The sequence below is a fragment of the Apaloderma vittatum genome, unplaced genomic scaffold (genome assembly GCF_000703405.1).
Source record: "Apaloderma vittatum isolate BGI_N311 unplaced genomic scaffold, ASM70340v1 scaffold468, whole genome shotgun sequence".
Classification (NCBI taxonomy): Eukaryota; Metazoa; Chordata; class Aves; order Trogoniformes; family Trogonidae; genus Apaloderma; species Apaloderma vittatum.
In genome coordinates this window covers 21,313-34,335 of record NW_009728800.1, presented here as the reverse complement: position 1 = coordinate 34,335, position 13,023 = coordinate 21,313, and the positions used below count along the sequence as shown (strand labels likewise).

At 36.6% G+C, this 13,023-nt stretch overlaps 1 protein-coding gene across 2 annotated transcripts in view; it reads right to left on the bottom strand.

Annotated features, from left to right (window-relative positions):
- Positions 1-13,023, bottom strand: part of HEATR5A (HEAT repeat containing 5A) — a 50,156-nt gene that overhangs the window by 25,753 nt on the left and 11,380 nt on the right. For both annotated transcript variants that reach the window (XM_009874180.1, XM_009874181.1), the window contains exons 8-15: positions 12,480-12,635; positions 11,500-11,750; positions 8,250-8,361; positions 7,229-7,381; positions 5,824-5,923; positions 5,065-5,174; positions 778-941; positions 496-671 (exon numbers count right to left, since the gene is read on the bottom strand). In XM_009874180.1, coding sequence (XP_009872482.1) covers positions 496-671; positions 778-941; positions 5,065-5,174; positions 5,824-5,923; positions 7,229-7,381; positions 8,250-8,361; positions 11,500-11,750; positions 12,480-12,635 — 1,222 coding nt within the window. The remainder of the gene's footprint in view (positions 1-495; positions 672-777; positions 942-5,064; positions 5,175-5,823; positions 5,924-7,228; positions 7,382-8,249; positions 8,362-11,499; positions 11,751-12,479; positions 12,636-13,023) is intronic.

Sequence of the window (13,023 nt, the reverse complement as noted above, 5' to 3'; positions counted from 1 at the left end):
GTTGATCCCTTTCAAGAATTCTTGTACCTTGACAGAACTGTGTTAAGACACACACTCTTTGTTTCTTTCCATTCATTTTTTAGGAAAAACGAGGCAGGATAAGGTTTAAATTTTACTGCAGATTCCTACCCTCTTTGTCCCTCTTTGCTTCTAAGTAATTATGTGTTAAGCACTGTAACAATCACGTAGTATCTCTTATAATAACTTCTATTTTAATCTGGCTATTGAAACAAAACATTATTTATTTTTTTGTCCACGGAATTTATTATAGTGATGGTCATCTTCTTACTGGATGTGCCTTTTCATGGGGAGTGACTTTAAACAGAAAGTCTAATGATTTGTTAGTCTGAGTCATATTATTCAGACAGTTTACAGAACCCACTTAAACAATTTATTATTTTTTCAGAATTTTTTTTCCTGTGTTCAACTTCCAAAACAGTGTAACCACCTTTCAGCATCTCCCAAATTCCCCAACAGTTACAGTTACTACTTTACCTTTGAGATTCTGCTAAATGTGAAAACATAACTCCAAAGAGACGAGTTGCCGCACTGATAACAGACAATACAGGAGGTAGTGGTTTAGGTACTGAATCACCGTTTACAACTTTCTCATAAATTGAGTAAGGGTCGTACTCCAGGCTGCCACCAGCTATGCTGTTACCTAAAAGGAGCTGTAGGAAGGGAAAAAGCAATAGCTATAGTTTTCACCAAATTTGACACAAATAACTAGAATTGTATGAAAATGTGATACCACCATTATACTAGATCCAAAAGTACCTGCTCTTCGATAAATCGGTGGTCAGTTTCCTGCAGTAAGGGACCAAGTAAAAGCAGATCATTCTCATGACAAAGGGGTGGAAGTAAGAATGTAGAGGCATCAATCTGGCTATCGGGGACAGTCAAGTCAGCCACTAACTCTTTCAGAACAGCACAGAAGCTTCCTTTAAATTAAAGGAAAAAAACATTCAAAATTTTCAGTTAGTTACTTGCCACAAGCACCTTTGGGAGCAACATATTTACACTGAAGTAGAAACGTGCATCTAACATTTTTCTTAAATCCTCACTTAGTTAACCGGAGAACACTCTCCTACAGAAGAAACAACACAGCTCTGTGGTGAGCAAACTAAGCACACACAACAATCTAGAAGCTGAAAAATAGAGACCTTTACCTTTACAGAAGGCATAATGTCATACCACTGCTAATCCAGCAAGACAGTTACATTTACATTTAAGGTAATTTACAAAAAGGCAATTACGAGCACAAGTGTATTTTCTTCTATTTCCTGAAAACTAATGCTGTGGAATGTATTACATAACCATGCAGGAATACTTGGGCTTGGCAAGCAGACGCAATTTAAAACATCCGTAAGTTTAATAAATAACCAAAAGCTGCAGAATGTATTACTCTATTTCAGGAGTTCACACTCAAAAAGTAAAGCATAAGGAATTTACTGTAGGTTGCATTATGATAATTTACACTAGTAGTTAAAACTGTCACATTTTTGTACACTGTATATCAGACAAGATTATACATTAAACATTGAAAAAAAATCAGGCATTTTGAGTCAGACTATTTGAGGTTATTAAGATAGTCCCTGCAGTCAGAGAACATTCCCAGTGCTGAGAAATGTCTGGCATATCTGTAAGCGAGTTGAGTTGAAAAACACTGAGGAACTGATCTTACAGAATATGCAGAGTCTTTATGTAAGCATTACGTAAGAATTTACCTCCAGCCCGTTCAGACTGCGAAGTCAAGTCCTCATGAATTGGGAAGGATCAGCCTTAAGAGGGGCTTAACTCTACACACACAGCTCTTTGCATTCAGTTTTGTCCTTAGACGATCACACAATCGCCTGCTTGATCTGAAGTTGCTTATACTTTTCCAGCACACGGAAACCCCAAAAAGTGGGACAACCCAGTTACCGGCACCTCATCAGCACAAGCAGAACCGTTTGTACAGCGGGAGCCGGGAGGTGCAACGTGCTCTTTCACCCTTTTCTGAATCTTGAATTCCTTTTGAGAGCTGACTGCCTGCCTCCCAGCTCCTGTCCCCATCAGCTTCCCTCCTCTGCAGGCTTTTGTTGCTTTGCCTCCCTGACTGCTCCCCAAAAAGCTTAACTTAAATCTAAATGCAAAAAGTTAGCACTATTAAATATATTCCAAAATGCACACATAGTGCATTCTGAAATTGAGCCCTTTTAAAAAACCACATACTTAAAACCAACTAGAAACTGCTTTCGTTAATTATTATAGGTCACAATAAAAAAAAAATTGAAAAACCTCTTTTCTATGAAAATAGCTTTTAAAACAAAATTTAATGGAGATACTCAGTAATTTTTAAATAAATTAACATTTATTTCAGTCCCAGACACTTGGCCATCCTCAACACGTCAAATAATGTTATCCCAATGCAAAGCAGCTCAAAATTTGGACCCAAAACGCTGTTCCAACATTCTAGCTATTCATCTCATCCTATTAAGAAAGAAAACAGAATGCTTGTACTCAATTTTATGGTTTAGACAGTGGAACATAACAAGCACAAAAAGCTGAAGAATGAAAAGAACGCTAATGAGTTGTCTGACAAAACACATTAATTTCAGACCACGGAAAACATCAACAAATCTAATAACCGAAATTCAACTTGCTGAAATGATTTGTTTGAAATTCTCAAACTGATACTAAAACAATTACATTTTTTAGATTGACTCACGTTTTAGTCTCTAAAGCACGAGCACATTATAATTGAAGACTAATGACAGATGAAAGTTATCACAAATACGAACCATCATCTTAGAAAGAGAATCAACTTTTCCCACGGTAACAAGTCCTTACTTTGGATCAGCTAAACTGCAAAACCTGAACCTTTTACACATGACGGAACACAGCAACGGAAACACGCTGGACGCATTTCACTGATGTTCAAGTTAACCTGATACATTCTTTCCATATCGGTCATTGTGGAAATAATGCAAAAAAATATCGGCTACTACTTATGCACGCTCACAGTAAACCTTCATAAAATTCTGTGTTTTGAGCAGATATTGGTTTACAGTGATGACAGAAAGCAGTATTAGAGAGACAGAAAGAGAGCAGGAAAGAACCTGGCAGGGTCTAAACAACTCCCAGTATGTCACACCTCAGAAATCCAAAGGTCTGAATTGAGAAAGAGGCTTTGAGCTATAAATAAACCTTTCAGTGGTTTATTTTCATGGGTATTTTGTTTTGTTCCTCTTGTGCTAAAGAAAACAAGCTTTGCCTGTTACTGGCAAATAATAAACGCTTGAGTGACAACTTCATCACCAATTTTCTCAGAAAGAAACAATTTGCAGGTTTCTAGCCTCTTGGTAACTACCTGGACTGAAGAAAATGAAAAGACATATAACCATGAACTAGTCAAAGTTTCTCATTTCATGTGTCACTCTGAGCCATGTAAAATGTGCCAGACTGCCCAACACAAGATGATGCCTAATACTCTTCCTAGTGATAATGACTAAAACTAGAGATCGAAAAAAAAAAAGCATCTTGGTTTTCACTATCATATTGTTTTCCCAAATAATTTATTTTTAAAAATCCTAGTATTTGCAAAGACATAGTTTCTGCATGAAGTTATCATACTGGAAATAATACGGAAAGAATGGATTTTTTCAAGCTTTACCTTAAAAACTTTTCTTTGCATTTTAAAATTATGTGTACTTCTAGGCTAAAAAATGCTAGAGTACTAGACCTTGGAAACAAGGTCTGTCTGGTACTGTACGCATTTCCATCCCTTCCCCACTCTCATATTGCTGCAGTACAAACAACTAGACTACACTGAGACTACATCTGTCAAACTACTGCTGCAATTCTAAGGTTATTTACAAAGCTTTCAGCAGGGTGACCACTTAAATAAAATAAGAAACCTTTCAAGCGTTTTCTTTATTTATTGGTTCTAGAATGCAGCATCCTTAGCTACAGGATGCTCTCTCACAAAAGTCAAGCTTTGCAGGTCACTGTAAAAACACCGCATATTTTTCAGTCAAGTTAGACCAAATGCATAAATCCCAAACATACCAAGAAATTGCCAAACACACCCATACTCAAATATTCCTATTCTATAAAACATTGCCTCTGTAACAGAAGAACGAAAAGAAATAACCTGCTGTAAGAGATGGAGGCATAATTTTCAGTCTTTTAAGCCCACGTCTCAAATGAATGTTATACACTATGTTTCAAGTGTTCCATACAGACTTCTGATGTGACAGCAGCTTTAAGGCAAAGGTCAGGGATGTGTCCCTACGAAGAACACTTGGCAGTTACCACTAGATGGAGCAGATTATTTGAGTAAGGATTCCCTCCATGACAGGGAGGACAGAGTCAATCCAGTGCCCAGCTGGCCCATATTCTCTCTGTCCTGATGAAATTCGCTCTTTACAACTGCCAGAAGCACACAGGCTCCTTATTCCAGCCCACACAGCGTTCTGTGGCCAACAATTTAAAGGCAACAAAGGTATTTCTTGTTTTAGATGAACTGTTAGACCTGTGTAACTCCAGTGCATAGCTACTGGACCAGAGGATTAGATTTCAAATACCGCTAGTTACATTCTGCTACAGAAGAGTAAGTCTATCTCTAGATTTTGTTGTTTTTCTTTAAAATTTTTATTCAAAATCTGCAGAGGATCAGATCAATATATAATATCCAACTCAAAGCAATTAAATTTCTTCAACAGACTATATGCAATTGGGTTATACTAAGATTACATCTTCTGGATTTAGGATTCAAGGGGAAGTAAAACAGGCAAAGAAATTCAGTTTTTCACATAAAGTTGCAAGGTTGTCTACCTTCAGGTTTCAACTAAAAATACGACAAAAGTCTGTAATACGAGAGTGGAAAACAAGAGTATGAACACTATTCTTCAAAACCACAGTGACTTCACTACAATTTCACCAAATCTAAACAGAGGGAATAAAATCTGTTTATTAGAAAAGTCGGAACTAACTCTTGCCAGCTAAATACATGTTGAACAAAAACTTATAAAGAAGTCCATGGTATTTTTTATTAATTTCTCTTTGTAAAGAAACACATACCTTCATAGGTCTTTGGAGGCAATACTGCTAGTAATTCATAAAGTTTATGTCTGTAAACTGTTGACGGTGTTTTTAAAGAATTTCCATAGGATTTATATATTGAGGAAAGCCTTAAAATATAAAAAGCACATCAGACACGTTAAAGACTTCAAGCATTCTACAACACTCCAGTTTCATTTGCACCACTTCACTGTACACTTCCAAAATCTGAACATATTATAAGTATAGTTCTGATCTGCATTACCAATCGTAGAAGCAAACCCTAATTTCACAGGTTCTGACAGAACATCTGTTCTCCATTCCCAGTCATTATTCTTATTTAATACCAGAGAAATGAACAAAGTTTCCTATTTCCTTTGATTGTACCAATATTTACTACAATTAACCTGGGGTTCTTTTTGATCTATCTCTGTAAGTTAGACTTTAGATCTCAAATACATTAAATAATTAAATATTCTTAAGGTAAAAGTGACCATGTGTAAGCACAGACGTGTATGTTTGATTAAAAAAGCAGAATAAAAACACTAACTTAAAAAAATCATGCAACAATTTCTCCCCTAGCTTTTTTACACAATACTGGAATCTGCAAGACACATTCTTATGCCAGCTAAAGTCTTCAGCTATAAGGCTGAACTCTACATTGTAATTTTTGTACCTTGAAAAGAAAGTTATTTATGAAGTGCACTAAATCAAATACAAGATTACTCTGTCGCTTCCCCAAATCAGGATCGCATTTGATAGTTTCATAAACACACTTACTGTGTCAATAAATCAACAGCACTTGGGAGAGGAGGAAGAAGTCTCTGAACAACTTCATCCATTAGAAGACCAGCACAGTGGGAAACAAAGCTTTTCATAGCTAGAAAAGGAATTGGATTTCATAAGATATCCATAAGAAAAAAAAAAAATCACATTAGTGAAGTAATCACATTATTACCTCACTAATAATTTAATAGTAGAAGAAAGTATGCAAAAAAAATTGAAAATGTTTTGAACAGTAATTTAAGAAACAGATAAAATATTAAAATGAAAAAACCCATATTTACAGATGCACTGTTTTGGTGTCTCACCTTGGACATTGACTTTTAATTGCATATACAAATGCAAGCATTTCCAGCTTTTTGTTATGAATTATGTGGTATATCTCACCTTCATGACAATTCCATGACCATAATTAAAAGAATGGAAGAAAAGGGTTAAGGACAGTGATCAGACTATCTTCTGCTTACTTTGCTAGTCCTCTAATAAAATTTAGCTTAATTATTGTACTTTAAGAAACAGCTTATACGTAATGTAAGTGGTTTTCACTATTTACAGAAAATTAAAACTTGTGTTTCATTTTCAAAAAGCACCTAATATACAGTATTAAGGATCTATTTCCAAAAGAAAATATAGTTTAAGGTTTAATTGCTTAGGTTACTTGTAAAATGAACTTACTACTGAATTTCACACTGTCTGACGGATTTTAATAGTGAGTGAGGTGATCACTATACTAGGGTTCCCATTTCTGCAGTGGAAAGGACCCTTTAACATGCTAGAATACATGACTAAATCACACTAAGTATCTGAAGATCACTCAAGTCGTGTCCTGGAAACCCAAATTCACAGTATTTCCTGATGAAAAACTGCAACCTACCAGACGGCAGCCAAACATATAATACTCTTTACTGGCTGAGAACTGAAGCTTCTTTATTGTATTTTTTTACACGAGTTTTCCCACTCTCACAGAAGCGTTTGACTTACCAATTCTATTTTGCTTACATGAAGCGACCTATTAGGAAACACAACTGCTGTTCACCAAATACACCAGACTGTAAAAACAACAGAATATACCCTGGTTTAGGTCTGCATTCATTACTGTGATACCTATGTTGAGAGAAGAGAAGCAACCTTCCTGATTATCAGTTACTGCTTGGAAACCAGTCGATTAGAAGAACAAGAGGAAAACACCTCTTAGGGTTTTTGTGTTTGTTTCTTACAAAAATGAAACATATATATATATACATATACACACACATGTATATTCAGATGTGTATATATAAGCGCGTATGCTGAAGAGTGAATACTGACATCAATATGAGGCACCACTATTCTTTCAGAAGAAAAGACAGACAAGCAGCCCAACTATAAATATGCAGAGGAAGACACAGTGAATCCTGCTTACCACAGAGAGCACCAGCACGACCTTCCAGTGTTACTTGCCAGGTAAATGAATCTCCCCGTGTCTTCTCTGTTTCTAGGTCTTTAGGAGATAAGGGAAATATGCACTTCCACAGTAACAGCATTCGTGGCAGATGGTGCTGGACAACTGCAGGACCTGTAAACATTGACAGTTGGCATGTAAGGATTAATAAAATTAGATTTTCTCTTTCGTTCTTTTTCCTGACTTTGCAAAAACCTTTACAGCTGTGAACAAAATTTGATGCTACTTTCCCCACCTTCTCATATATCACTTCCCAACTGTTTACTGTCTTGGTACTCCATTTTCATACATAACTACATACCCACTGACAGAGTTACCAGTATGCCACTATGGCAACTACAATCGCTGTTTCACCAGGTGCAGACTCCATGGGTCACCAGCAAAAAGGAGATGTAAGAAGCAATAGCAATGTTCAGAAAAGCAAACATTTGTTGCAGAGTAGTGCGCATGGTGTGTTTTCCCTAATCCAAGAAAAAATTGTGAGTACCTGAGCAGAAGTAATAGCTTAAAACATGAAAGGTACCTTAAAATTATGAACAAACCAGATAAAATACGTTCTTAATCAGTAATTTAGGGATCACAGTCAATAATTCAGCCACTAATAAACATAATAAAGTTTTGCAAGATTTCAAATGCCTGGTAAGAGGGAAATACAAATTATTAGTTCAGTGTACCTCCTCACGATCACAGAAGACATTTAGTTAGATTGACTTAGAAATTGATCTTCTACATTTAATTTATAGTGACCTCACTCAGCCACTCTTTCTCAGACATCGCTCCCAATGTCTGAACTAATAGCAAATTTAAAAGAAACGTCATTTTTTGTTTTGCAAAGTTTTCTGAAATATTCCAATTAACATTTGGGGTTTTTTAGAATTATTTTGTAGCTGTAAATCAAACAAAACATCACAAGAACAAAAGTCAGAGAGAGAACACAAAACAGCTGAATGCAGTTTAAGAAAAATTGTAGAAAGCTACTTACCTAATGTCATGAGGGCAGCTATCAACAGCCATCCAGCCTGTGTTCGCTGCAGCGACATGCGACTGTTTTGAGAAGCAGAACATAACAAATCCTCTGCTACTGTCATGATTACCTTCAAAGTTAAAGAGAAAAACAGAGTATCAGCATTTTAGCAACTATCAAATGTTTTGTCAATACTATTTACTGTGATACTTAATCCTATTTCAGTGTCATCACACAGAATGCCATCATCTTCTCACACTGTAGCAACAGACTCGGGCTCAGGAAGTCGCAACTAATTTCCTTATGAGTCTGGGGCAGCTTCATTAGTTCCGTGTGACTTACTTTGTTACTTTGAGTCCCCATTTATCAGCAGTAAAACGACAGCTAACAATTCTCACAGGAATATGCATTGCAAGGACAGAAGTGTCCCGATATTCTATTTATGTCACTACGTAGAAAAAGCATAGCTTGAGATCTGTAAATTAGAGCTCACAAGAGAGGTAACGATCTTTTTATCTTTGTTTTAGAATAAGGTCTATCATTTTCTCTGACAGTTTTTTAGATCCACAAGTGGTGTGAGTAAACGAACAAGTTAGGATTGTAGTTAGAATTATTCTCACGTTAGCTTCTCTGCAACAATTGCACGTGCCTGCTGGGATGTGCTAAATGCACGGAGACTATCTGCTCTCCTGACCAAAGCACAAGGTACCTAGAACTTACATGGAGGAACACACCGCATCCGCAGACTATTACTGCAGAATGGCTACAAATGCTAAAAGTATTCTGCAGGTGGTTTGCTTCAGTTAACGTTTCACATATGCCACAAAGTACCTCTTACATCCTGCATCGTGTCTAGTCACCACAATAAACTGTTTATAAATTAGTATTACAAATAAGAAGTGTCATTATCAATAATATAATTAAAAGCCTCAGTACAGACAACATCCTTATATAATTTTTTTTGCTCACTAGAATTTATTTGAATAGTATTGACAGCAGCCTTCTAAAATTTATTGGCACACTTATAAAACATCACGGAAGTTCACTCCATTAAAGTGTGAAATTAGTACACTTTCAAAACTTCATGAAATATTAACAGTCTGAAAATATCAGCTTCCCCAGTTCCATAACGTTATCAGGTGGCTGCAAATGAAGAAATTGCTTTTTATAGACTCCAGATAGATTTAAAATATTTGATCCTAAAATTGAAACAGTACCCTTGTTAAATTGTACTACTAAACATCACTAAAGGCTTATTATACTTAAATTACCTGTAAACCAAGCAACTTAGAGAGGATGTACCTTAATGATGTCTGACAAATTTTCTATGTACTAGGACACATGTCTTTAGAAGGATTTTTTTAAAATTGAAGTATAAGCACTAGTATGGAATGCTAAATACATACAAACCCACTAATTATTTTGTTCTCTTGAAGAAGTTCCACCTGCAACTTTAAGCACATTCACAAAGGAAAACACATTACTATAAAACAGCTTCTGTCCAGGTCACTACTGCCTGCGTTCGATGTTTCCTTTTCAAAACTGCTCTATTTAACACTGGTCTCTTTCAGTTCCTCAGAAGAGGAGCTAATCTGGAATCTGGCAGCGTTCCTAGGAGAGAATGGGAAAGGGCTTTTGTCAGCTCCTCTGCTCTCCCCCCTGCCAGCTTGCTACAGAATACTGTTTCTCCCACACTTTTCCACTCCCTCTCATACCTCCTCCTGGTCCTATTTCATCCTATTCTATTACTCTAAAAGAAATCTTTGTTCAGAATTATGTTTCTCTGCTAAACGGAAACTTTAGCTCTGCTTAGGTGGACAGTACTCGAACAGCACTTCTTATCTATATGACTTGGCAAACAATATTCAATTTCGTTCTCTCCTCGTGGTCTTTCATGATCACAAGGAAAAGTTTTTAAAAGCTAAGAAAAACAGGCTTTTTCTTTCTTTTTTTTCACATTTATAAATTGTTTCATCAGCGGTTGGGTCTTTGAATGTTGAGAACTGTAGCTAGCAATGTCTGTTAGGGAGCGGCATGCAACTGTTAGCGCTTAACAATGTGGAAAGAGTGGGCTGGAATCACCGCAAGGGACATTTTTCCTAACATGTTAAAACATTCCTTTCATCTTATAGTGGTGTAATAACAAGAAAAAATCCCCAGTCCTTCTGTTGAAGTGTGCCACTTCTTTTCTAATGTCCAGTGGCTCCAAAACAGAACTGAGAAAGTGAGTTTCTACCTTATGCAGAGAATTAGCACCTACTGCTGATGTTTGTGTTGCACCATGGTTTTCCAGCTGTAACTTCATGGATAAAGTTCTCATTAAGATGGAAAGAGCTGCTTCTGGTCTGTATTTCTAAATCTGCATATCTCTAAAATTTCAGAGGACAGCATCTCCTCTCTGCACTAGTGGAGAGACAAGCATTTTAGACTAAGTTAATGCAAGAAACGAGTTTCTGTTAAAATCTGTAAACCAAAATGAAAGCACGTATCTGTTGGACTTGATTAAAGTTTTTGTTGGACCAAAGATTTTCAAGACAATACAAAACTGCTGTTATTGGTGTAAGCACTGACTAAACTGTAACATCAGAGAGTCGTTGATGGGCCTTTGAAATATTAATTTGGTTTAATCCATGGTTGAACAAATTTCCCTTCAGGAAAGGTTATTTCAAGCATCACAGCATGCAATAGATCTGTATGGATACTTCTAATTATTTTTTTATAAAAGAAAAATATTTTCCTTTGGCAACGTCTGATACATCTCAGCTGTATGTCCTCCACACTACCTTTTTCTCACCACTAACACTGCTGAAATGTCAGATCTGTAATTTAAGCCAATGTCCAAATGGCCAGAATTGCAGAAGTTTTGATCTTGCTGGAAAGAATTTATTCTGCAATTCTGAAAAACGTAACTCTACCCAGCAACGTTTTCTCCAGGTAAACAGTTCTGTTTAAGTCCTTACAGCTCCACAGGACTGACCTCAGTCTCAAAACAATCTTCTCTCCTAGCAAATAACTCCATTAGAAAAAGGAAGGGTTATGCATGATTAATAAAGTCATTACTGCATTTCCTGAGAAATTCATATTCCTGATACATGTGAGAAAAAACACTTGGTTATTTGAGTTACAGTATGCTTCAAAATCCCCTTTGTGAGGAAAGAAAGTATCTCATCACTATGTCGGGTTATGTGATCATGTAATAAAGAATACATGCAAATACTACTGCAAAAACATCAAAGAACAGCCTGTAAGTAAAGTATTCAGACCATACCTTCCCTTTTCCATGTGGAATTCCCAAAGGACAGTGTTTTACTGCACCCAGCAAAGCAGCAACAGCAAAACTGTAGCCAGTTACTGCTTCTGGGGACGATTTCAACACACCAAGACGTTCAATGCACCGATCCAGCAGCAGGGACACATAGGAAGGCAATGCTACCGCAATACAGCGTAAACACCAAGCTGCTGTTAGTCTCACTGAAATGCTGGGATGAACAATGACAGAAATTACTGCTTCCAGAACAGCTGAAAAACAAAACACAAACACAACTAAGAAATACGAAAGCTGATTGCCAAACAAGCAAAAATGTATACAGCTGACTGGTGAACATACCACTACCCAGTTTCTTACTTCTATTTGATTTTTATTGTGAAACATTACTTACCAAATGTAAATATTTCATTACTTTTCAAAAACAAATTATCCTCAGTGGAAAGAAACAATATGGAGAAATCTTAACGTATCATGCACTTATTTGCCAACATGCACAGTAAGTATTCTCAAGGAAACAGAAATCCCATGCAGGAATCCATGCAAATGTTTTATCTGTCTCCTTGAACTCATTCAAAAAAAATGCACCTGAATGAAAACACTAAACGTAGATGAAGTTGTCCAGCTCATTCAAACTGATTTACTATAAACATTATGAAGTGTCGGACTTTAAATACGACTCTTAATGGAGTTAAATTTAATATCAATTTTTTTAACTTTTTTTTTTTTAATTAACATACTAGCACAGGTTGGAGATCATACAGAACTCTTTGGGCACTGCCTGAAGATTTCTTACAGCATGTAAGGAGGTGCAGGTGAGGAGATTGCATGCCAGAAGAAAGGTTGCTATAGTCAATGCCAGGCAAAGCATCCCAACCGATTTGAAATAATCGACAGTCTAGCCTTAGGAAATCAGAGAAGATCACAGTGCATAAAGGAATATATTTTGAACTCTGATTCACAAAATAATTCATGGCTTGTACCTGCGCTGGAGTCTTGCAGTAACGGTGCTGCTGTAGTTCCTAAGCTGTGGATGAGACTTCCGAGTTCCTGAAGCGCACACACCAGCACATGCTGACTTGCTGTTACATCTGTTGTACTAGTTCTTGTTTCCAAATTACTGTCACTCATTGCAGCATCTGATAACACAATATTGGAAGATACCCAGGAATTCGTTACCAAAACAAAACAGGCCGAGTGGAAAAATGATTTTTTCCATGCTAAGTGGTGTTTATTACCAAATGAGCTTTTATCATTACCATTTTTATTGCTGACTGAACTGTTTTCATCAAGTTTTACCTTCACATAGACAAGTACATTTCTATTAGTCAACTGGATGTCATAGTCAGGTCTGCAAGGGCATGAGGGCAGATAAAATGGAAACCACCAACTTGCTTATCTTTAGGTGATGAGAAACAGTGGCTGGCAAGAAGCACGCTATTCTCAACCTGAAAGCAACGTGAAGAGGTCATGCTTTGATATTACTTACCAGATTTTTCTACATAGTAGGAAAAAAGAAAGGGAAGG